This window comes from Rana temporaria, chromosome 1 (genome assembly GCF_905171775.1).
Source record: "Rana temporaria chromosome 1, aRanTem1.1, whole genome shotgun sequence".
Lineage (NCBI taxonomy): Eukaryota > Metazoa > Chordata > Amphibia > Anura > Ranidae > Rana > Rana temporaria.
In genome coordinates, this window is record NC_053489.1 from 35,848,663 (window position 1) to 35,875,323 (window position 26,661).

The 26,661-nt window shown below is 46.3% G+C and overlaps 1 protein-coding gene across 1 annotated transcript in view; it reads left to right on the forward strand.

Moving 5' to 3' along the window:
* LOXHD1 (lipoxygenase homology PLAT domains 1) overlaps positions 1-15,400 on the forward strand; it is a 328,148-nt gene extending 312,748 nt beyond the window's left edge. The window contains exons 41-43 of the mRNA XM_040336339.1: positions 301-439; positions 10,682-10,843; positions 14,578-15,400. Coding sequence (XP_040192273.1) covers positions 301-439; positions 10,682-10,843; positions 14,578-15,058 — 782 coding nt within the window. The 3' untranslated portion in view covers positions 15,059-15,400. The remainder of the gene's footprint in view (positions 1-300; positions 440-10,681; positions 10,844-14,577) is intronic.
* The last annotated feature ends 11,261 nt before the right edge of the window (positions 15,401-26,661 follow it).

Genomic DNA, 26,661 nt, shown 5'->3' on the forward strand with positions numbered 1-26,661 from the left:
TCTGTCGACGTAAATAGGCGTGCGGCGGTCGGAAAGCGGTTCATTGAACAAGCTGAAGTTAGAAGCTGATTGGCTGCCATGCAGAACTACACCAGATTTCGCACTCTCCACTTTTAGTTAATCGACCTCAATGTTGGCAACTTTCACTCAATAGATGTTTTCAGCTATTGTTGGAAAAAATCACCTAAAATTTCATGTCAATTATAGTGAATGCATTTCAGTGGCAGCATATGGGTCATTGTTCACCATATCGCCGTACAAACACTTGGATAATACTGTTTTCTTATTGTCTTCCTGCAGCATATGAGATAGTGACGGTGACAAGTGACCGCAATGATGCCGAGTCAAAAGAGAACGTCTGGATTGTATTAGAAGGGAAGAAGGGAAGATCTAAGGAGTTTCTACTGGAGAACAACTCCAAGAAGAGGAGATTTGCTCGGTATGTACTGACATGGGCAGGATACAAGGATACCTCCGGTGAAGCCCTCTCGGAAAGGAATGAGACGAGATTCTTTGCTGGGCTTACAACTGCCTGTAGAGATGTCAGCCTTGTAGAATAGTTCATTGTGTGATAAGGAAGTGGCACACATTGGGGTTGACAGGGCTGTCTTAATGAGTTAGGCACACCTGGGCACTGCTCAGGGGCCCCAGCTGCATGGGGGGGCCCCTACACTTTCCTCAAAGCAGCTGATCTTGCCCACAAAATTGGGGTCCCAATGATGGCACTGAGAGTGATGGATACATACAGGGGGCAGGCTGACAGCGGTGCGCCATGCTGTGTAGAATGATACCTATTATTTCACAGCCAGCAGGGTGGGGCAGGGCCAGAGCGCCAGTGATGCTTTGACCCCGCCCCATGCAGCTTGAATGCTAGGGAAACGAAGGCTGCGGGGTAGGAGCTGGAGTGGGAGCTGCTGAGTCGGCAGCACTGAGAGCCCACCTGTGAGTTCAGCTGTCCAGCACTGAAGGGCTTGGAATGCCCAGAGGGATGCTCCCTCCTCCGCCCCTCCTTCTGCCTGCTTGATTGGTATAGGTGAGTGCAGTGCTGGAGGTGGGCACAGAGACAAAAGTTTACATGCACTGTATCTCCACTGGAAAAGGGGGTACAACATGGATGGAATAATGGTGCTGGGGGATATCAAGGGTGTATGGGGGAAAACAATGCTGAGGGGGGATTTGGGGTATAAAGGGGGTAGCAATGCTTGGGGTAGTTTGGGTGGCTAAAGTGTTAGAGGTATCAGGGATGTAGAGAGGCTGACACCCCGCAACAACGATCGCCGCGATGCGCGCCCCCGGGGGCGCGCGGCGGCTCAATATCCTGAGGACGTCATATGACGTGCAGTCAGGATATTGAAACCACTTTGCCGTCGTCATTTTGTAATTGGGCGGGCGGCAAGTGGTTAAAAATGAGTAAGGTTAAAAGGACGTGGCTTGTTGATCTTATTCCCAGTAAAAAGGGAGATATTGATCAGATATGGCAAGTTGTGCAAGCATTTAGCACTGCGTAGCTTTAAATCTAGATTTTCCTAGCTTGTGACGGAAAATATAAGTTATATGAAGACAGGAGGCGAGTATCTTATGCATTAACTTTCTTTATTAATGCCCATAGCAGACATTTTTTAAAAACTTTTCTATTAACTTTTTAATAAAAGAATTTTGATCAGTGAACTACAACTCCCAGCAGTCTTTGCAATCCGTAACCACGCCCAGGTCGGTGACCTCTATATAATAGACTGCCCGACTAGGAACCTCCTCTTTCTTGCTGCGAATGGTCTTGTCAACCGGAGGTCGTCGTCTTGTCCGTCAGATGTCGATCTCTTGGATTGTGGGCCGGTCGGTGTAGATCCGAAGAATCCAGAGCTTGGTACGAGGTTGCTTGCCGAGTCCCAACTGGGACGCTGAGGTCATTTCTACCCAACGAGGGTTAACAGTCGTTCCGACCCAACAGGGGTAAGGAGACATGAACTCTTCAGAATATCCCAATCTGGGATCATAACCTGGTACGATTTTCAGTAACCTGCGAAGAAATCAGAAAATATACATAATAGGGTGGGAAGGGAGGGAAGATACTCGCCTCCTGTCTTCATATAACTTATATTTTCCGTCACAAGCTAGGAAAATCTAGATTTATATATCAGACAGGAGGCTCATATCTTATGCAAGTTTAAAGCTAACATTTTAATTCTGCAGACATAATATGCATACCGTTACAGGAGACCTGTATATTCAACATTTATGGTAAAACCGCCATGGATACATGATCTTGTGGCCTAAAGTAAAACTGGCGGAAGGTGGTCTCTGAAGACCAGTCGGCCGCCATTAAAAGATCGGAAAGGGAGCCTCCTGCCGTGACTACCTTGGTGGCCATGGCCCCTCTGGCGGAGTGGGCTCCGAAGAGGGACACATCAATACCGGCCATGTCCATGGCAACTCGTACCCAGCGCGCTAGCGTGGCCGACGAGACTGGAAAATGTGGCTTGACGTAAGACACCAATAACTGCGACAGACCCGGGGAACGCAAACTAGCGGTTTGTAGTTCATATGCCTGAAGGCACCGAACCACGCATAGGAGTGGGTGAGTAGGAAAACACGGGTAGAAGACCGATTGGATGCCGGTCTTGGTCCTGCGTACCACAGAGAATTTGACTCCTTGTGGTGAGAATTGTCGTCTAGAGATATCCAAAGCTCTGACATCGGATACCCTTTTGATGGACACTAGGCAGAGAAGGACTGTCAGTTTGACGGAAAGAAGTCTCAAAGGCAGATCTGGGTTATCCTCCCACCTGGCGAACATATCCAGCACCTTGGAAACATCCCAGGTTGCTTGGTATCTAGGCCGTGGGGGACGTTGAAATCTTATGCCTCTTAGGAGTCGACAGACTAGTGGGTGTCTGCCGATAGGTAGGGAATCTACGGGGCAGTGGTATGCTGATATAGCTGATCGGTAGACGTTTATAGAGCTGAACGATTTGCCAGATTCAAAGGAGTCTGCCAAATAATTCACCACTAATGGCACAGGGGCTCGTATGGGATCGACTTGCCGTCGATCACACCAACGCACCCAGAGCCCCCAGGCTGATCGATATGCCGATCGAGTCCCGGGGGCCCAGGCCAGGGTGAGGAGGTTCCGAGCCGACTGTGAAAGGATGTTGTCAGCATCCGTGATCCCGAAACCAGCCACGCCAAGAGTGGTAGGTTGTCCTCCAAGATCAGGGGATGCGGATCCCCGCTCGGATTGGTGAGGAGGTGGGGAGAATGAGGCAAGAGCCTGGGGTGATCCGCGGTCATCCCCAGAAGGAGGGGAAACCACGGTTGGGTCGGCCACCATGGTGTGATCAGCACCACCGTTGCTTCCAGTGTGGCAATCCGAATGAGGAGTCTGGGGATTAATTGGAAGGGAGGGAATGCGTAGTGCGTGCCCTCCGGCCAAGGCTGGTGTAGAGCGTCGACCGCATAGGCCTCTGGGTCCGGCCTCCAGCTGTAGAAGCGGGGCAGCTGATGGTTGAGTCGAGAGGCGAAAAGGTCTATGGAAAATGGGCCCCAGATCCGTTGCAGATGGAGAAATACCGCACGGTCCAGTCTCCAATCGCTGGAATCCCTCAGGTATCGAGAGTTCCAGTCGGCCACTGAATTGGAAACGCCCGGAATATATTCCGCGACGGGGGTTATGTTGTGATCTAAGCAGTAGTGCCAAAAGTCTTTCGCGATGGTCGCTAAGACTTTGGATTTGGTACCCCCCAGGCGGTTGACGTACTGGACTGCCGCTATGTTGTCCATGCGGAAGAGAATACAGCACGTAGAGGTATGTGGCATAAAACTCCTGAGAGCGAAAAACGCTGCCAGGAGCTCTAGGGCGTTGATATGTAGTTTGGTTTCCTCTACAGACCAAGTCCCCCCGGTGGACGCCCTGCCGCATCTGGCGCCCCAGCCCCTGCGGCTGGCGTCCGATTCTATGACCACATCCGGGTAAGGATTGAAAATGGTCCTGCCGTTCCATTCCACGGCATGGTGAAGCCACCATTTCAACTCCTCGATCGCCTCCCTGTCTAGGGGAACTTCGTTGGTGTACCTGAGTCCTTGTCTCAGGTGCATGATTTTGAGCCGCTGTAGGGCTCTGTAGTGTAATGGGGCCGGGAAAATAGCTTGTATGGAAGCTGCCAAGAGGCCCACGAGACGCGCTAGCGTGCGTAGGGACAGGTAACCTTTGTGTAGTGCAGCCCGAATTTCTTTGCGTATTAAAGCGAGTTTGGTGTTGGGGAGGCTGAGGGTGGATTGGATGGTGTCCACCGTAAAACCTAAAAATTCCATCGTTTGAGAGGGAATCAATATCGATTTGTCCTGGTTGACGATGAAACCCAGTTGAAGTAACAATGACACAGTCCAAGACATGTGGAGATGGGCTTGAGTCTCCGAGAAAGCTAGGATGAGGATGTCGTCCAGGTAAATGACCAGACGTACTCCTCTGCTTCTTAGTGCCGCCACCACTGGTTTCAGGAGTTTGGTAAAACACCAAGGGGCGGACGACAGCCCGAATGGGAGACAGGTGAATTGCCACATCCTGCTCTTCCATGGGAAACGTAAGAGATGTTGTGATTCTGGGTGAATGGGAACCGTGAGGTAAGCATCCTTCAGGTCCACTTTCACGAGCCAGTCCCCTGGGTGTAGGAGGTCTCGGAGGTAGTGAATACCCTCCATTTTGAAATGTCGGTAAACGACATATTGGTTCAACTCCCTGAGGTTGATTACTGGGCGATAGCCTCCGTCTTTTTTGTGTACCAGGAATAAATTGCTGATGAAACCTGGGGAGCAATGATCCACCTCTACTACTGCCTGTTTGGTCAGTAATTCTCGCAGTTCGTTGTCTATTAGAGCAACGTTCTGGTTTGCGAAGCGGATGGGTGGAGGCATAACATTGAGTGGTGGGGGTGTCATGATATCCACGGTGAACCCTGTGACAGTGTGTAATATCCACGCGTCTGCCGTAATCGCAGACCAGGCGTGGGTAAAATACCTGAGACGTCCCCCCACAGGAATGTGAATGAGTGGTGTGTGCATTATACTCACCAGTGGGAGGTCGGGATCGAGGGTAACCGCGTCCACCTCGTCCTCGCCATGGTCTGCCCCTTGGTGGAAAAAAGGGTGCAGGTTGCGCCACCGGGGCGGCGTAAGATTGATTCTGCTGGTACTGGTAATGTACTGGGGTTCTATTTTGTGGCCTGTAGGACGGGGCACGGCCGGTAGAACGGCCTCTATTTCTGCCGGCCCTGTTAAAAACCTTGGGGTTTCCTGATTTCCTCAATGAATTTTGAGCCTTGTCCAGACTTGTAAAAAGGCCTACAAATTTGTTGACGTCCTTTAGCAAGGAGTCCCCAAACAACATACCGTCGGCCGACGGTCCAGGTTCTGATTCCGCCAGATGGGCTAATTGGGGATCGAGGCGCATCAATATAGAACGGCGTCTTTCAATCGAACATGCCGTATTGGCAGTGCCGGCCAGGCATATTGCCCTTTGCGCCCAGCCTCTCAGCTGTTGTAAATCTACCGGTTGCCCGGATGCTGCCGCCTGTTCCGACAGATTAAGAATCTTAGTCAGGGGTCCCATCATGTCTAAGACACGGTCCTGAATAGATCGGAATGATCTTTCTACCCCTTTCCTCTGGAATTTGCCAGATTTCATTAAGTATTTACTTAAGATAGGGTCTATCTCAGGGGTAGCCACCACCTTATTAGGTATGAGGGGCCTGGGGCATTCCGCCCTTAGTTTGTTGCGGCAAACCCTGTCAAGGGATTTTCTGGCCCATAATTCAACATATTGGTTGACCTCTGGTAGCGGGGTCCATTCTCCGGACCGCGGGTGACTAATAGCGTTCGGATCAAAGAACGGTTCTCCTAGGGAGTCTAGGAGAATATCTCCCTGCGTGGCAGGGGTGGCAGCTGTGGTGAGCGCCGTCTCCCCAGCATCGTCCTCATAAGAATCCGGCTCTGACTCATCCGATCCCTCTAAGGGGTCATCAGAATCCTCCTGAGGGGAGTCAATATAGGAGTCCGGTTTGGCCCTTCTTACGGCCTTAAACCCTTTAAATTGTATCTCCCTGGGGTCCAGGGGTCTAGTTGAGTGTGTATGATGCTGGGGTTGGTAAGCCGAGTTAGGGTTTACCTGAGGCATATTATTTCCTTCCCCTGCCGGGGAGTCCATCACCGCCAGAGTGTGTTTACGTTTTTGGGTGGCCTTGCCCTTCTTGGTCGGTGGTTCGTCGCCATGCGGCGTTGGTAAATGTGGGGTCATGGGAATATGGCCCCTGGAGGAAGCAGCAGCGGTCAGGGCAGCCAGGATAGACTTGTTAACAAGCTCCTGAATTTGGACAGCATTCAGGGCTGGGGCTGCATCTCTAGTAGTGTTATCCTCCATGGGATCGGTAGGGGCAGGGAGATCAGACATGCTGCTGCTTGAGAAGACTATATTATGCTCAGACAATATTATGTTCTGGCTAATCTATAACCTCCAGAAACAGTAAGGTTACTGAGCAGGCAATCGCTAGTTATAAAGGGATTTATCTAATTAGATAATAGTATGGGATAAGCATAAAAGTAAGTAGAATCCAGTACCAGCTCTCTCCTCACCGCCGCAGTGCAGGGACTGACGTTACAGCGTGAGGAGAGAGCCTATGCTAGCTGCCTGTGAGGAGGAAGAGTCACATGTCCTGTGACTCTCCTCCGATTGGTTGCCCTGTTACAACAGCGCTGGGACGTGCAGGCGATGCAGTTAGTGGAGAGTGTGAGGGGGGAGAAGGACCCCTCCCCCCCGCGGCGCGCGGGAAGGACGGGTAAGCGGCGAAAATGGCGCGGCGCCTGTGTGAGGTGATAGATGCACCAGCTAGAGGAGAACCCGGGGGAACCCCGATCCATGTAACTGTAGTGACAAACGGCGCTCAGCGGAGCACAGCAGCAGAAAATATCCCAGTGAAAAGCTGGGGACAGAAGTAAATAAGGACAAATTACCTTAATTAAAACAAAATAGTAGGAATAATATCCCAGTGAAAAGCTGGGGACAGAAGTAAATAAGGACAAATTACCTTAATTAAAACAAAATAGTAGGAATAATATCCCAGTGAAAAGCTGGGATTGGTAGGCGGATAAATATATCCATAATCCTAATAATCTCTTAAAGTAATATCTACTAACAAAGTAATACAATTATAAATAACTGAGAAATTACAATGGAGTACTTATCTTTGCTATGAGCAGAAAGAAAGAGGAGGTTCCTAGTCGGGCAGTCTATTATATAGAGGTCACCGACCTGGGCGTGGTTACGGATTGCAAAGACTGCTGGGAGTTGTAGTTCACTGATCAAAATTCTTTTATTAAAAAGTTAATAGAAAAGTTTTTAAAAAATGTCTGCTATGGGCATTAATAAAGAAAGTTAATGCATAAGATATGAGCCTCCTGTCTGATATATAACTGACAATTGTGCGGTCGTGCGATGTTGCACCCAAACAACATTGGCGTCCTTTTTTCCCCACAAATAGAGCTTTCTTTTGGTGGTATTTGATCACCTCTGCGTTTTTTTTTTTTTGCGATATAAACAAAAATAGAGCGACAATTTTGAAAAAAAAATATATATTTTTAACTTTTTTGCTATAATAAATATCCCCCAAAAAATCTATAAAAAACATGTTTTTTCCTCAGTTTAGGCCGATACGTATTCTTCTACATATTTTTTGGTAAAAAAAAATCGCAATAAGCGTTTATTGATTGGTTTGTGCAAAAGTTATAGCGTTTACAAAATAGGGGAATATTTTTAATGGCATTTTTATTAATATTTTTTTGGCGCCAATCTGCGATTTTTTTATCGTGGCAGCGACATTATGGCGGACACATCGGACTCTTTTGGCACTATTTTGGGACCATTCAAATTTATACAGCGACCAGTGCTATAAGAATGCACTGATTATTGTGTAAATGTGACTGGCATTGAAAGGGGTTAACCACTAGGGGCCTAGGAAGGGGTTAAGTGTGTCCTAGGGAGTGATTCTAACTGTTAGGGGGCGTGGCTTAGGGTGACACAACACTGATCGCTGCTCCCGATGACAGGGAGCCGATGATCAGTGTCATGTCACTAGGCAGAACAGGGAGATGCTTGTTTACACAGGCATCCTTCATTCTGCGGCTCCGTGACACATGATCGCGGGACACCGGTGGACATCGAGTCCGCGGGTCCAGCGGGCACGATCACGGAGCTCGTGGCAGGGGCGCGCGCAGGTACCCACACGGCGGCAAATTTATAGGGACGTATATATACGTAGATTTGCCTGTCCGTGACATTCTGCCGACGTAAAAGTGCGTGCGGCAGTCCTTAACCACTTAAGGACTGCCTAACGCCAATATACGTCGGCAGAATGGCACGGCTGGGCACAAGCACATACCTATACGTCCTCTTTAAGTGCCCAGCCGTGGGTCGCGCCGCAGGCAAGCGCCCGTGACCTGGTCCGAAGCTCCGTGAGCGCGGGACCCGCAGACCCGATTGCGGCCGGAGTCCCGCGATCGGTCACAGGAGCTGAAGAACGGGGAGAGGTGAGTGTAAGCACACCTTGCCCGTTCTTCACAGTGGCACTGTCATTGATCGTCTGTTCCCTGATATAGAGAAAGGTGATCAATGCCATCACACGTCCAGCCCCGCCCCCCTACAGTTAGAAACACACATGAGGTCACACTTAACCCCTTCAGCGCCCCCTAGTGGTTAACTCCCAAACTGCAATTGTCATTTTCACAGTAAACAATGCATTTTTATAGTACTTTTTGCTGTGAAAATGACAATGGTCCCAAAAATTTCTAAAAATTGTCAGATGTGTCCGCCATAATGTCGCAGTCACGAAAAAAAATCGCTGATCGCCGCCATTAGTAGTAAAAAAAAAATATTAAATAAAAATGACATAAAACTATCCCCTATTTTGTAAACGCTATGGGCTAGATTCAGATAGCCCGCCGTAAGTTTGTGCGGACACGCTACGCCGCCGTAACTTAGTGAGGCTGGGCTGGGCTGGATTCACAAAGAACCTGTGCCCTAAGTTACGGCGGCGTAGCGTAAATCTCCTGGCGTAAGCGCGCCAAATTCAAATTGTGAAGAGGTGGGCGTGTTTTATGTAAATAAAACATGACCCCACGTAAATGACGTCTCTAACGAACGGCGCATGCGCCGTCCGTGAACGCGTCCCAGTGCGCATGCTCCTAATCACGTCGCAAATGGTCGATGCTTTCGACGTGAACATAATTTACGCAAAGCCCTATTCGCGAACGACTTACGCAAACAACGTAAACGACGCAAAATTCGACGCTGTCCCGACGTCCATACTTAACATTGAATACTCCTCATATAGCAGGAGTAACCTTACGCCAGAAAAAGCCTTACGTAAACAACGTAAAAAAATCCGCCGGGCGCACGTACGTTTCTGAATCGGCGTCTCTAGCTCATTTGCATATTCTACGCCGAAATCAACGAAAGCGCCACCTAGCGGCCAGCGTAAATATGCACCCTAAGATACGATGGCGTAAGAGACTTACGTCGGTCGTATCTTAGTAAAATTCCAGCGTATCTTGCTTTCTGAATACAGAAAAAGGATACGCCGGCGCATCCTAGAAGTTATGCGGCGTATCAACAGATACGCCGACGTAACTTCTTACTGAATCTAGCCCAATAAATTATTGCGATTTTTTTTTTTTACCAAAAATATGTACAAGAATACGTATCGGCCTAAACTGAGGGAAAAAAAAAGTTTTTTTATATCTTTTTTTGGGGGATATTTATTATAGCAAAAAGTAAAAAATATAGATTTTTTTTCAAAATTGTCGCTCTATTTTTGTTTATAGCGCAAAAAATAAAAACCGCAGAGGTGATCAAATAACACCAAAAGAAAGCTCTATTTGTGGGGAAAAAAGCACGTGAATTTTGTTTGGGAGCCACGTCACGACCGCGCAATTATCAGTTAAGGCAACGCAGTGCCGAATCGCAAAAAGGGGCCTGGTCCTTTACCTGCATATTGGTCCGGGTCTTAAATGGTTAAGTGGTTAATAAAGTTAGAAGCTATAAATCCATTCTAGAATTCAAGAGAGGAGACCCTATGAAGTGACCACACCAAGGTAATAACAGATTATCAGAATTATGTGTATTTCACATAAAGGCCAAAGCAGCTTCTGTTAAAGCGGTTGTAAACCTTAAATTTGCACTTTTACCTACAGGTAAGCCTATAACAAGGCTTACCTGTAGGTAAAAAGAATATCTCCTAAACCTGTACGGTTTAGGAGATATTCCCCTCGCAATGCGGGCGGCGCATGCGCAGGGGGGATCCACGGCGGAAGATCCGGCAGCCGCCGGACCTTGCCGATTTTTAAATCTCCCGCGCGCATGCGCGGGAGTGACGTCATCGCCGCTCCAGCCAATCACAGCGCTGGAGCGGCGCCGCTCCAGCCAATCACAGCGCTGGAGCGGCGATACCCGGAAGACACGCCGGAGCAAGATGACATCTCGCTCGGCGTGAACCAGGTAAGTGTTGTTCACCTCGTTTTTAGGTAAGTATTTCATAATCAGCTATTATGCGGTGCATACTAGCTGATTATGCATTTTGCCTTGCAGGTAAAAAAAAAAAAATATAAAATATAAAATATAAGATATATTGCTTTTCCTCAGGAATGCAACGGATGTGTTTAAGTTTCCATCAAAGAACGTGGGTGATATTGCAGCAATATGCGTTGGCCATTGTCCTAAGGATGGGAAGAAGTTTTCTCCCAAGCAAGATTTGCACTGGCACGTGAAGGAGATCACCATCACAGAATTGGAACTTGGAAACCAGTAAGTGGATTTTCTTCATAAAGCGGACTTGACATGTTCATCACATCGACTAGTACACTGATCAAGCATAATGCTGCGTACACATGACCGGTATTTATCGACAAGAAATGTTTGATGTGAGATTTTGGTCGGAAATTCCGACCATGTGTAGGCCCCATCGGAGAGCTGATTCTCAAATTTTCCGACTGCAAAAGTTCTTGTTGAAAATTCTGATCGTCTAAATGCAATTCCGACGCACAAAAATCCTACGCATGCTCGGAATCATTGAACTTCATTTTTCTCGGCTCGTCGTAGTGTTGTACGTTACCGCGTTCCTGATGTTTGGAATTTCCGACAACATTTGTGTGACCGTGTGTATGCAACACAAGTTTGAGCCAAAATTCCGATCGTGTGTACGCGGCATAAGGAAGACTAATCTTATCAACCATTATGATAAAACATGCATATATTTGGGATTATAGGGCCAGATTCAGGTACAAGTGCGGCGGCGTAACGTATCGTAGATACGTTACACCTCCGCAAGTTTTCATCGCAAGTGCCTGATTCACAAAGCACTTGCGATGAAAACTACACCGGCAGCCTCCGGCGTAAGACCGCGTAATTTAAATGGGCGTGTGCCATTTAAATTAGGCGCGCTCCCGCGCCGGACCTACTGCGCATGCTCCGTTTCGTAACTCCCGCCGTGCTTTGCGCGCCGTGACGTCATTTTTTCGAACGGCGACGCGCGTAGCGTAATTCCATATTCCCGGACGTGTTACGCAAACGACGTGAAATTTTAAATTTCGACGTGGGAACGACGGCCATACTTTAGACAGCAATACGTTTGCTGACTAAAGTTAAGGCACCAAAAACGACGACTAACTTTGCGACGGGAAACTAGACTAGCGGCGACGTAGCGAACTAATTTGCATACCCGACGCTGGTTTACGACGCAAACTCCCCCCAGCGGCGGCCGCGGTACTGCATCCTAAGATCCGACAGTGTAAAACAATTACACCTGTCGGATCTTAGGGATATCTATGCGTAACTGATTCTATGAATCAGTCGCATAAATAGAAACAGAGATACGACGGAGTATCTAAGATACTCTGTCGTATCTCCACTGTGAATCTGGCCCACTAATCTTACCAACCATTATGATAAAACATGCATATATTTGGGATTATAGTAACAACCAGTGCTATTTTAAACCTGAACGCCAAACCTACAAATCGGAGGCGTTACCTAGAAAATATTACGCTTCCTGCCCTTTTCACCACCCTGTTACCTTAAAGTGAATGTAAACCCCAAAAAATTTATTTATTTTTTTGATGTCACAATGTAGACTATAAGATTTCCTATGGTCTGTGCCCAGTCTTGCCACACAGAGTTAATCCAGCTCTGAGCAATCCTCTTTTGTTGTTCAGTGAAAATTAACAGACTTCCAGATAAAAACCTGTCTAAATAAAAAGTCCTTTCCTCTCTCCTTGCTTTGAGTGACAGGTTATTTACATATCTAGCTTGGACATGTTATGTTATGTTTATCATAATATGAGGTGAATCACAGTTCATTGTATATTACCAGGATGTGTTATGTGGGGGAGGGGTGGATTTCTCACTTTTTATACTGTGGATCACCTCATATTATGATAAACATAACATAACATATGATAATCATGTCCAAGCTAGATACCGTATTTATCGGGGTATAGAGTGCTCCCGCGTATAGCGCGCACCCCTAAAGTTGCCCCAATTCCTGTGGGAAAAAGATTTTTTGTACTTACAGTTTTGGTGTCTTGCGCGGCGTCCATCGGCGGCCTCGTCGGGTCCGGCGTCCGTCTGCGGCTTCGGGTGTCCTCTTCGTCGGGTCCGGCGTCCTTCTGCGGTGTCCTCGCGTCCTCCCCGCTCGTTTCCCGCACCGAGTTTGAATACTGCACCGACATATACCGAGCGCAGTACACTCGTGTATCGTCGGGCAGGCTCGGCAACTCTCGCGCTGACGTCCTGTACGTCCAGGACGTCAGCGCGAGAGGAGCCGAGACTGGCCCGACGATACACGAGTGTACTGCGCTCGGTATTTGCCGGCGCAGTATTCAAACTCGGCGCGGGAAAGCGGGTATCTACGTATACCGCGCACCCACGATTTTGCCCTGATTTTCAGGGCAAAAAAGTGCGCGGTATACGCCGATAAATACGGTATGTAAATAACCTGTCACTCAAAGCAAGGAGAGAGGAAAGGACTTTTATTTAGACAGGTTTTTATCTGGAAGTCTGTTAATTTTCACTGAACAATAAAAGAGGATTGCTCAGAGCTGGATTAACTCTGTGTGGCAAGACTGGGTTTGGGTCTACATCCACTTTAAAGTGAATGCCAAGGACAGCTTACAGGGAAAAAAAAGCATATGCAATACATCTCTACAATATTTGCATATATCCCCATGTTTTCCCCCAGTAAAGCAGACGTTAAAGCGGAGGTCCACCCAAATTTTTTTTTTTAAAAGCCAGCAGCTACAAATTCTGCAGCTGCTGACTTTTAATAACTGGACACTTACCTGTCCAGCGTGGCCGCAATGTCGGCAGCCGAAGCCGAGGAATCGCTCGTCTTTCAGATGCCCCCGTCGCCATCCTCGGTGAGGGAATCAGGAAGTGAAGCCTTGCAGCTCCACTGCTCGGTTCCCTACTGCACATGCGCAAGCGGCACGGCCCGTCCTCACTGGTTCCTGCTGTCTCCTGGGACCAGTGTGTTTCCCAGAAGACAGCAGGAGGGGGGGGGATATAGAAAGTTTACAGAGAGACCTGAACAAATGAATGGATTGGGCAACTACCGTGTTTCCCCAAAAATAAGCCTGGGTCTTATATTAATTTTGTCAGCGGCCGACATCGCAGGCACACTGGACAGGTAAGTGTGCTTATTAAAAGTCAGCAGCTACAGTGGCCCAGATTCAGGTAGCAATTGCGCCTGCGTAACCATAGTTACGCAGCGCAACTGCTGACTTGCGCCGGCGTAACGAGTTCTCCTGATTCAGAGAACTCGTTACGCCGACTGCAGCCTAAAATCTGCGTGGCATAAGGCTCTTATGCCACGCAGATTTTAGGCTGCATTCTTGCGTTGACCGCTAGGGGGCGCTCCCATTGTGGTCAGCGTATAGTATGCAAATTGCATACTTACGCCGATTCACAATGTTGCGCGCCCCCTCCGTACGCAAGTTACGTCGGTTGCGTACGGCGTCTTTAGCGTAAGGCTGCCCATGCTAAAAGCAGGGGCAGCCAATGCTAAAGGATACCCGGCGTTCCCGCGTCGCGACGTTCGAATTTTACGTCGTTTGCGTAAGTGAATCGTGAATGGCGCTGGACGCCATTCACGTTCACTTTGAAGCAAATGACGTCCTTGCGACGTCATTTGCCGCAATGCACGGCAGGATCATTTACATTGCGCGCGCTTACGCTGGGCAATTTTGCCGGCGCGCCCTCGCAATTTACGGAGCTACTGCTCCGTGAATCGAGGGCAGCGCAAATTATTTGCGGGGGCGTAGGGCAAAGTCGTTGCTCTGTGCCTCCGCAAATAATGCACAAGTCCTACCTGAATCTGGGCCAGTGTTTGTAGCTGCTGACTTTAAAAAAAAACCTCCGCTTTAACCCAAAAAAAGGGCAGATTCGATGGACTTTTCCTGTTATCACTTGTCTGTGTTTCTATGGATTGTTGTTTGGTGCTTGATAAGGAGTACTGGCTCTAACTCAATTCTTTCCATATCTAGATATATCTTTAACTGCAATGCCAAGGTTCCACTGCGCAACAAAAGAGACGACTACAAAGTCTTTGAGTGTGCCAAGACCATCGAGAGCTTTGCCAGTAAGGCCCGCAGCCTCGTTCCGGTGAAATACGAAGTCATCATAGTCACTGGTTTCGAAAAGGGATCAGGAACAGACGCCAATGTTTCCATCATTATGTTCGGGTCCAATGGAGACTCGGGCAAGCACGACCTAAAACAGAAGATGAGGAACCTCTTTGAACGAGGAAAGACCAACCGTTTTTATATCGAGACGTTAGACCTGGGCGAGATGAAGAAAGTTCGTGTAGAACATGATAATAGTGGACTCAACCCTGGCTGGCTGCTGGAGAGGGTCGAGGTCACCAATTCCGCCACTGGAGTGACGACCATTTTTCCATGTGGCAAGTGGCTGGACAAAAAGAGAGGTGACGGTGAGCTAGTGAGAGATCTCTACCCAAGATACTAGACCAACCTAAATTATCTGCGCCATCTTGCCATGCCTTTCATAGACAAATTTTACATGTATTTTATACATATTTATAACGTACTTTTTTTATATACTAAACACCAAGACGTTAAACACAACCTGTACAGGATCTCCTTTTATGACTTTTGAAGAATCAGAACCTTTCACTGTATTTCGGTACTTCCTGGTAGCGACCTGTCAGCCATTTTGTCACCCCAGATAAAGGCCATAATCCAGCACTTGTGTTACCATAGAGCTCAGGAAAACTGAACAAATATATTTTTCCTTCATTGGGTAAAAAAATCATGATATAATGTTTAATAAACTGATATATAATTGTGATATTTTTTATTTATTTATTTAATCTTCCTTGGGTTCTGCCTTCATTCTTACAAATGCTTTTGGTCCCATATTGATTTCTAAAGAATCTCTAAACAAATAAAAATTGTGTGAGATAGTAAAAGCCTAATGTAAAAAAGGACCAGTCACCACTGGGCCCTGTCACTGTTGGGGGCCCAAAGCAACCCCCTTTGAAAAAAAAAATATATATATATATTTTTTTTTTTTTAGGGGTCCGGAGGTCCCCAGGGCCCCAGATGGCAACCCCCCTTTTTTTATTTATTTTTAAATAAAAAAACATTTTTAATATATTTTTATTTTGTATTAAAGGTCCCCAGGGCCCCGGATGGCAACCCCCCTTTTTTTTATAATTTTTTTTCATATTTTATTTCTTTTTTTCTTTTTATTTCTTTTTTTTATATATATATATTTTTTTATTAAAGGGTTCAGAGGTCCCCATGGCCCCATGTGGCAAACACCCTTTTTTATTTTTTTTATAAATGTTTATTTTTTTATTTTTGTTTATATATATATATATATATATATATATATATATATATATATATATAAAATTTATTTCTATTATTAAAGGGCCCAGAGGTCCCCAGGGCCCTGGATGGCAACCCCCCCTTTTTTTTATAATGTTTATTTTTTATATATATATTTTTTATTTTTTTATTAAAGGCCATAATCCAGCACTTGTGTTATCATAGAGCTCAGGAAAACTGAACAAATATATTTTTCCTTCATTGGGTAAAAAAATCATGATATAATGTTTAATAAACTGATATATAATTGTGATATTTTTTATTTATTTATTTAATCTTCCTTGGGTTCTGCCTTCATTCTTACAAATGCTTTTGGTCCCATATTGATTTCTAAAGAATCTCTAAACAAATAAAAATTGTGTGAGATAGTAAAAGCCTAATGTAAAAAAGGACCAGTCACCACTGGGCCCTGTCACTGTTGGGGGCCCAAAGCAACCCCCTTTGAAAAAAAAAATATATATATATATTTTTTTTTTTTAGGGGTCCGGAGGTCCCCAGGGCCCCAGATGGCAACCCCCCCTTTTTTTATTTATTTTTAAATAAAAAAACATTTTTAATATATTTTTATTTTGTATTAAAGGTCCCCAGGGCCCCGGATGGCAACCCCCCTTTTTTTTATAATTTTTTTTTCATATTTTATTTCTTTTTTTCTTTTTATTTCTTTTTTTTTATATATATATATATTTTTTTATTAAATGGTTCAGAGGTCCCCATGGCCCCATGTGGCAAACACCCTTTTTTATTTTTTTTATAAATGTTTATTTTTTTATTTTTGTTTTATATATATATATATATATATATATATATATATATATATATATATATATATATATATATATAATTTATTTCTATTATTAAAGGGCCCAGAGGTCCCCAGGGCCCTGGATGGCAACCCCCCCTTTTTTTTATAATGTTTATTTTTTATATATATATTTTTTATTTTTTATTAAAGGGCCCAGAGGTCCCGGATGGCAACCCCCTTTTTTTTTGTAATTTATTTTTATAAAAAAAAAAATATTAAAGGGCCCAGAGGTCCCCAGGGCCCCAGATGGCAACCCCCTTTTTAAAAAAAATATATATTTTTTTTATATATATTTTTTTTTTCTTTTTATTAAAGGGCCCAGAGGTCCCCAGGGCCCCGGATGGCTACACCCCTTTTTTATTTATATTTTTCTTTATTTCTTTCTTTATTTCTTTTTTTGTAAAGGGCCCCCCGCTTCTAAATTCGCGGCAGCCCCCCCCTGCTTCTCAATTTCAGGCGGCAGCACCCCCCTCCCAGTTCTCTGCTCCAGGGGGCCCATGCCTTAAGCTGTGTAAGTGGCCCCATAATTCCTGATGGCGGCCCTGCCGCCCATTAAGCCCCTGTGCTGCCCACAAATCAGGCTGAAAATCATCAGCGGCACGCAGCCAATGACAGTACTGCTTCCCTTCCCAGTGTTTTAAAATGTACAGCACCCCTGGCTTCCCTTTAGACGTGCACTTCTCCCTTCCTGCCACTGGGTGCTGCTTGCATATAAAAATTAGAATGTGATTTTATAACATCCCCAGTTTGCTCTTCCCGAGGCTGACTTCTTCATGTCCTGCTCCTCAAGGTATGTCACTGTTTTCTAATCTATATTGTAAATAGAAGTTTTCTGTAGAGTGTGCCCAAAGTCTTTATAATATTTGATGATTCACTGCAGGTCTGGTCAGTGTTTTAAAAAGTTCCTCTATTTTACACATGGCATGGCATGGGGGTCACAGCACCGTCTGTCCATTCTGCTTTAGCACCATGGGACCCCATGCCATGCCATGTGTAAAATAGAGGAACTCTTTAAATCACAGACCAGACCTGCAGTCCAGGCTGAGTAAGGCCTCAGAGCACATGGCATTACTGTCTGTATTTAACTGCTTGATGGGCTTATTTTGGGCCTGGCTGGCTGGTTCACATGTATGTGTTTGCTGCAAAGAAAAGCGCATGCCTCATGTAATAGGCTGCACACACGGCACCCCTATGCCCATCAAGCATTGAAATACAGCACTGTCTGTCCATTCTGCTGTCTGCTGTGACTTATCTGCAGTTCCCGCACTGTCAAACTTGCTGCATTTTGAGACGTTTAGGTCACGCTTTTAAAAACACAGTGCGTTTGTGTGTGCAAGAACTGCAGGTAAGTAGCATGGTGCAAAAGCAGAATGGATTTTAAGGCAACTGTATTTTTAAAATGCTGAATGCACCTTTTTTCTGCAGGAAACGAAGGCATGGCAGCCCATTCAAATCAATGGGCTGCTGTACCTGCACAAATAAGGGCCGCCAAAACATACATGTGAACCAGCCAGGCCCAAAATAAGCTGGAGGGGGGCCCAAAAAAAATGTTTGCCCAGGGCCCAAACCATATTAAAGACGGCCCTGCATATTGTACATTAATGTTATTACCACCTACCGTTCCGGCCTATAGCACAATTACAGCCGGGCGGTGGCTTTAAGATCACATGACCTCCTGTCAGAAAGCGACACTAACGGGGCTGCGCAGCTGCGTGATCTGTCACTGGCCGTGTCCTCGGCTGATGACTGATCAGAGTATCGGCTTGCTGCCAGTACCATGTGACCACCGTGACCAATCACAATGACAATGGATGGCTTCCTTTCATGCCATCTATTGTGTACAATTGTGTTGCTAGCTGTGATTCGTCAATTTGATCATATGGTACAGACAGGGCCAATCACAGCCCATCTGTCCCATGAACAAAACAAACTGAATGAATCCGTTTCCTTCAGTAACATGCTTGCTTATAGCAATGTAATTCACAGCTATAAGCAAACATAATGGGGTAGATTCAGAGAGAAGATACGACGGCGTATCTCCTGATACGCCGTTGTATCTTTGAGTCCGGCAGAGAGTCGTATCTATACGCCTGATTCATAGAATCAGATACGCCTAGATTTGACTAAGATCCGACCGACGTAAGTCTCTTACGCCGTCGGATCTTAACTGCATATTTACGCTGGCCTCTAGGGGCGTGTATGCTGATTTACGCCTAGAATATGTAAATCAGCTAGATACGCAAATTCACAAACGTACGCCCGGCCGACGCAGTACATTTACGACGTTTCCGTACGGCTTTTCCCGGCGTATAGTTACCCCTGCTATATGAGGCGTATCCTATGTTAAGTTTGGCCGTCGTTCCCGCGTCAAATTTTTAAAAGTTACGTCGTTTGCCTAAGTCGTCCGTGAATGGGGCTGGACGTCATTTACGTTCACCTCGAATCCAATGACGTCCTTGCGGAGCAATGCACACTGGGAAATTCCACGGACGGCGCATGCGCCGTTCAAGAAAGACGTCAATCACGTCAGGTCAAGCCTGATTTAAATAACACACGCCCACCTCTTTAGAATTTGAATTAGGCGGGCTTACGCCGGGCTATTTACGCTACGCCGCCGCAACTTTCTTTTAAGAATACGGCACTTGCCTGTAAAAGTTGCGGCGGCATAACGTAAATAGGATACGTTACGCCCGCACAAAGAAGCGCCATTCTACTTGAATCTACCCCAATGTGTAAAAAATAAATAAAAAATCCTGATTACTTCCCCAGAGTAGTACAATGTTACTATGGTAACATTATATTGCTCTGGTCACAGAGTGCTGAAAAAATGTAAAAAAAAATCATCCCTGTCTTTATGGACCTTTCTTTGTGCAGTCATGTTGGAACAGGAATGGGCCGTCCCCAAACTGTTCCAATAAAGTTGGGAGCATGAAACTGTCCAATATGTCTTGGTATGCTGACCCTGTTATGCCTTGTACACACGTTCGGAATTTCCGAAGGAAAAAGTCAGACGGAATTCTTTCATCGGATATTCCGACCGTGTGTGCCCCATCTGACTTTTTCCCGTCGGAATTTAGAAAATGAACATGTCTCTTTTTTTCCGACGGAAAAAATATATATCGGAAATTCTGTTCGTCTGTAGGGAACTCTGACAGAGAAAAAAACATGCATGCTCAGAATCGAGTTGACGCATGTTCGGAAGCATTGAACTTTAAGGGGTTGTAAAGGTAAAAGAAAATTTCCCTAAATATCTTCCTTTACGTTAGTGCAGTCCTCCTTCACTTACCTCATCCTTCCATTTTGCTTTTAAAATTTAAATGTCCTTTTTTCTTCTGAGAAATCCTCACTTCCTGTTCTGTCTGTAACTCCACACAGTAATGCAAGGCTTTCTCCCTGGTGTGGAGAAAGCCCTTGAGGGGGCGAGCAGGAGTGTCAGGACACTCTCTACTTTGCATATAGAGAAGGAAGCTGACAAAGCAAGGTCCATAACGACGAGTTTGGGGGGATGGGACTTGACTGTCCTGACCTCAACCCTATAAAACACCTTTTAGATGAATTAGAGCAGAGACCCTTCTCGTTCACAGTACCTGACCTCACAAATGCGTTTCTGGAAGAATGGTAAAACCTTCCCATAGACACACTCCTAAACCTTGTGGACGGCCTTCCCAGAAGAGTTGAAGCTGTAAATAGCTACAAATGGTGGACCAACTCAATATTGAACCCTACGGACTAAGATTGGGATGCCATAAAAGTTCATTTGCATGTATAGGCAGGCGTCCCAATACTTTTGGTATTATATGGGTAGATTCAGGTAGGGGCGCGCTAATTTGCGGCAGCGTAGCCTAGCGTGTTTACACTACGCCTCCTTAAGTAAGAGAGGCAAGTACATGATTCTCAAGGCACTTACCTCCTTACTTAGGGCGGCGTAGTGTAAACGCGGCAGGCGTAAGGGCGCCTAATTCAAATGGGTTGGAGGGGGGCGTGTTTAATGTTAATGAGGATTGACCTCACGTTTTTTCCTGTCTTTTGGCTACTGCGCATGCGCCGGGCGCCTACATTTCCCAGTGCGCATTGTGGCCAAGTACGCCGTACGGGCCTATTGATTTAGACGTGGACCTAAACGACGTAAATCCCGATTTGCGGACGACTTACGCAAACGACGTAAACATTTCGAATTTCGCGGCGGGAACGGCGGCCATACTTGACATTACTATTCCACTAGAGCCTAGCTCTAACTTTACGCGGCCTATCTCTTACGTAAACGGCGTAAAAGTACTGCGTCGGTCTGGCGTACGTTCGTGAATCGGCGTATCCCCTCATTTACATATTCTACGCCGACCGCAATGGAAGCGCCACCTAGCGGCCATCCAAAATATTGCAATCTAAGATAGGACGGCGCAAGCCTTCGTATCTTAGATATGTTTAAGCGTATCTCTGTTTGAGCATACGCTTAAACTTAGGTCGGCGTAGATTCTGAGTTAGGTCGACTTATCTACTGATACACCGGCCTAACTCTACCTGAATCTACCTATTAGTATATATGGCCAGCACTGGTGAGAATCTGGAGCAGCAATTTTTCCATAAATCCTAAGAAGGAAGTCAGCCTGTTATGCGTGTCTCATCATTCCACTGTCTATTGTATTCTGTCTTTCCATAGATTACATATAACATCATTTGCATTGTATTGTAGGCCTGCCAGTGCTTTAAAAAGAGAAGCCACTTTCCGAAAAGTCAGTGGGCCGGATTCAGATACAATGGTGTATCTGTCCGGCCGGCGTAACGTATCTTAGATATGTTACGCCACCGTAACTTTGGGCGCAAGTTCCGTATTCAGAAAGAACATGCGCCCTAAGTTACGGCGGCGTAACGTATGTGGGCCTTCGTAAGCCCGCCTAATTCAAATGGGGATGTTGGGGGCGTGTTTTATTTAAATTTGGCTTGACCCCGCGTATTTTACGTTTTTTTTAACTGCGCATGCGCCGTTCGTGAAAACATCCCAGTGCGCATGCTCGAAAATCCGCCGCAAAACGTCATTGCTTTCGACGTGAATGTAAATTACGTCCAGCCGTATTCGCGAACGACTTACGCAAACGACGTAAAAATTTCAAAACTCGGCGCGGGAACGACGGCCATACTTAACATAGGATACGCCGCACATACCCCTCATATAGCAGGGGTAACTTTACGCCGGAAAAAGCCGAACGCAAACGACGTAAAAAAAAAGCGCCGGGTGGTCGTTCGACGTAAATAGTAATTTGCATATTCCTTGCGTAAACAAACGGAAGCGCCACCTAGCGGCCAGCCTGAAAATGCAGCCTAAGATACGACGGTGTAAGACACTTACACCTGTCGGGTCTTAGGGATATCTATGCGTAACTGATTCTATGAATCAGGCGCATAGATACGACCGAGCACACTCAGAGATACGACGGCGTATCAGGAGATACGCCGTCGTATCTCTTTCTGAATCTGGCCCAGTGTTTATTAATGATATTCAGCCGGGTTTGGTTGTCCCATTTCTCCCCCTCCCCTCGTGCTGCATTGCGGAATTATCCAGGTTCCTTATAAATAATTATACTAGTAATTTTCGGAGTTCAATACAGTTGTTGTGAAATGTGTCTATTACACAGTACTATCATCTTTTCCCTCCGGCTTCTCATTTTGTTAAAAGTATTGATTGGCCATGTAATTGGCACAGGATCACGCCTGGAACGTCCACCAATTCCCCGCTGGAGAGAGAGGAGCAGCTAATTGTCTGCAGAAAGAGGGGATCAGCTGAATTGGGAATTATACCATTTAAAGTCATCCATAAAGCATGAAATTAGTTTAGTCTTTTCAACGTATATATATATATATACCGGTATATACAGTATACATACATACAGCGGGTAAAATACCGTATTTATCAGGGTATTGCGCGCTCCGGCGTATAGCGCGCACCCCTAAAGTGGACCCGCATTCCTGTGGAAAAAAGATTTTTGTACTTACAGTTTTGGTGTCTTGCGCGGCGTCCATCGGCGGCCTCGTCGGGTCCGGCGTCCGTCTGCGGCTTCGGGTGTCCTCTTCGTCGGGTCCGGCGTCCTTCTGGGGCGTCCTCCCCACTCGTTTCCCGCACCGAGTTTGAATACTGCGCCGGCATATACCGAGCGCAGTACACTCGTGTATAGTCGGGCAGGCTCGGCTCCTCTCGCGCTCACGTCCTGTACGTCCAGGACGTGAGCGCGAGAGGAGCCGAGACTGCCCGACTATACACGAGTGTACTGCGCTCGGTATATGCCGGTGCAGTATTCAAACTCGGCGCGGGAAAGCGGGAATCGGCGTATATCGCGCACCCACGATTTTGCCCTGATTTTCAGGGCAAAAAAGTGCGCGGTATACGCCGATAAATACGGTAAGTATTGAACACGTCACCATTTTTCTAGGTAAATATATTTCTAAAGGTGCTATTGACATGAAATTTTCACCACACGTCGATAACAACCCATGCAAACCATACCTACAAAGAAACCAAAACAAATACATTCAGAAATTAATTAATGTGTAAAAAAAATAGAGTGACACAGGGAAAAAGTATTGAACACATAAAGAAAGGGACGTGCAAAAAGGCAAGGAGAGCCAAGACACCAGCTGAATTCTATCAGTAATTAGAAAGCAATCCTGCCCCTTGTCAGTGCAAATTAATATCAACTGATGGCCTTTGACCACTTCAGCCCCAGAGGATTTGGCTGCCCAATGACCGGGCCATGTTTTGCGATTCGGCACTGCGTCGCTTTAACTAACAATTGTTAGTCGTGCGACGTGGCTCCCAAAGAAAATTGGCGTCCTTTTTTTCCCACAAATAGAGCTTTCTTTTGGTGGTATTTGATCACCTCTGCGGTTTTTATATTTTTGCGCCTTTAAACAAAAAAAGAGCGAAGATTTTGAAAAAAGCAATATTTTTTGCTTTAATAAATATCCCCAAAAAATATATAAATATGTTTTTTTTTTCCCCTCAGTTTAGGCCAATACGTATTCTTCTACATATTTTTGGTAAAAAAAATCGCAATAAGAGTATATTGATTTACGCAAAAGTTATAGCGTCTACATAATAGTATTTTTTTACTAGTTATGGTGTCGATCTGCGATTTTTATCGTGACTGCGACATTATGGCGGACACATCGGTCACTTTTGACGCTATTTTGGGACCATTGTTATTTATAAAGCGATCAGTGCTAATAAAATGCACTGATTACTGTGTAAATGGCAGAGAAGATGTTAACCACTAGGGGGCGAGGAAGGGTTAAGTGTGTCCTAGGGAGTGATTCTAACTGTGACACGAGACTGTGACAGGAGACTGATCACTGCTCCCGATGACAGGGAGCAGACAATCAGTGCCCTGTCACTAGGCAAAAAAGGGAGATGCCTTGTTAACACTGGCACCCCCCCGTTCTACCGCTCCGTGACACGATCGCGGGCCGCCGATGAACATCGAGTTCCCTGGGCCCGTCGACACGGTCGCGGAGAGTGCAGTGAGTACACGCATGCGCCAGACTTCTTAAAGGGGACGTATGGGTATGTCCATTTGCCTACCAAAGTATATCGGCGTGCAGCGGTCGGCATGTGGTTAAAAAGATTTCTCATCCCAAGATGTCGCACAAGAAACATTTACTGATGGGTAAAAGCAAAGGGCTCTCTCAAGACCTTCACAGCCTTATTTTTGCTAAATATACTGATGGCATTGGTTACAGTAGGATTGCTAAACCTCTGAATGTTCCAGTGAGCACTGTTGGGGCTAAAATCCTGAAGTGGAAAGTACATAATTTCACCATAAACCGGCCATGACCAGATGCTCCTAGCAATTTCTGCCAGAGGAGTGAAAAGGATTATCAAAAGACCACTTGTGGGGAGCTTCCGAAGGACCTGAAATTAGCAGGTACAATTGTTCCAAAAAACGATAAGTAATGCACTCCATGGCCTGTATGCACGCTCACCACGCAAGACTCCATTACTGAAGAAAAAGCATGTTGAAGCTCATCTAAAATTTTCTGCACAACATTTAGACAAGCCTGTGAAATACTGGGAGAATATAGTCTGGTCAGATGAGACCAAAATGTTACTCTTTGAATGCTATAATACACACCATGTTTGGAGCCATGTTTCAATGGCACTGAACAAAAACACCCCCATATCCAACGCTGTATCCTGACACGGAAAGAGTCCCTGTAAGTGTAACGCAAGCTGCTTCTAATTTTGACTGTCCTATCATCCTGGAACACAAAACCTTCCTCGCTGTGCTATATGTTTTCTGCTGCACCATTGGCGTTGTTATATCTTCTTCGTCCTCTCCATAAAATTATCAGAAATCTGTGCTTAAAGCGGAGGTACCCACAAAAATGGAACCTCCGCTTTTCGGAGCCCTCCCCCCTCCTGTGTCACATTTGGCACCTTTCAGGGAGGAGGGGGGTGCAGATACCTGTATAATACAGGAATTTGCACCCACTTCCGGGCATAGATCCCCGCGGGAGTTTACGCCACTTCCCATTCGCCGGCTGTCTTCTGGGAAACACACAGGTCCCAGAAGATAGCGGGGACCAGTGAGGACGAGCATGCGCAGTAGGGAACCGTGAAGTGAAGCCGCAATGCTTCACTTCCTGATTCCCTCACCAAGGATGGCGGCGGGGGCAGCGGAGAGCCGAGCGATTGATCGGCTTCGGCTGCCGACATAGCGGGCACCCTGGACAGGTAAGTGTCCATTTATTAAAAATCAGCAGCTGCAATATTTTTTTTAGCCGGATTTCCGCTTTAAAGTAGAACTTTAGGCAACACTTTTATTTTTCATTTTGGGTAGTGTAAGGGAGCGTTATAGCCCCTGTCAGTTTATTTTTTACCATCCCTGTCCCATTGCAGAGATTTGCCTTCACTTCCTGCCCCATAGCCAAACAGGAAGTTAGAGGAAATCTATGCAAATTAAGCAAATCCATTCCCCCCCACCCGCAGGCCCTGAGAACTAGTGTCCCCACTCGAAAATGTCAGGGCGTGTCTTAAACAGAAAGGGGTGTGGCCTTGACAGGAAGGCGTGGGTCATATTTAAATTGGGGGGAGCACGAGTTTAGTCAGGCCTAGGGCAGCACAAAACCTAAATACCCTACTGCCCATACCAACAATGAAGTTTGGAGGTGGGAAGGAACATCATGGTGTGGGGCTGTTTTTCAGCATACGGTACTGGCAAACTTCATATCATTGACAGAAGGATGAATGGAAAAATGTACCAAGACGATAAAAAAATCTGCGGCCATCAAGCTGCGCAAATCTCTCAGCTTACAATGCTCCAGGCTGCCTCTGACCTGCCACTCTGGGTCCTTCTGGAAATCCTGAACTGTGCGCCTGTCCCCATTTCCTCTCTCTTATGGCTCCCTCCTAAAATGCGTCCTCCCTCACTCTGTACCCTGATGGCCCATAGCTTAAAAATTTGGGACTCGGTCCGGTACTCCGGTAGACTTATGTCCCCGTCTCTTCCACTTCTCCCTCTCTTCAATAACCCCCTGTTTCCTCCCGGCTTGGAACAACCCCATACTTTTGCCTGGTGGCTAACATATGGATTCTCCCAGGTCCGGCACTTTCTCGGAACCCGCACCTTTCTCTCTTGGGCTTCAATTCGTGAGGCTCACGATGCTCCTTCGGTGGAATTTTTTCGTTATATCCATCTTCGCCACTGGATATCCTCTCTCAGACACAATGACACTTTTCCTTACCAGAGAATGGCCTTTGAGCAAACGTGCCTACATTCCCCAGGGTCGCCGGGCACCATATCTTTGATTTACTCCTCCCTTAACTCGGGTGGGACTCCAGCCTCCCTATCGTATGTCCTAAACTGGGAACGGGACTTATCCCATATTGACTTAGCAGATTGGAGCAAAGCCTGGTCTAGTATTGC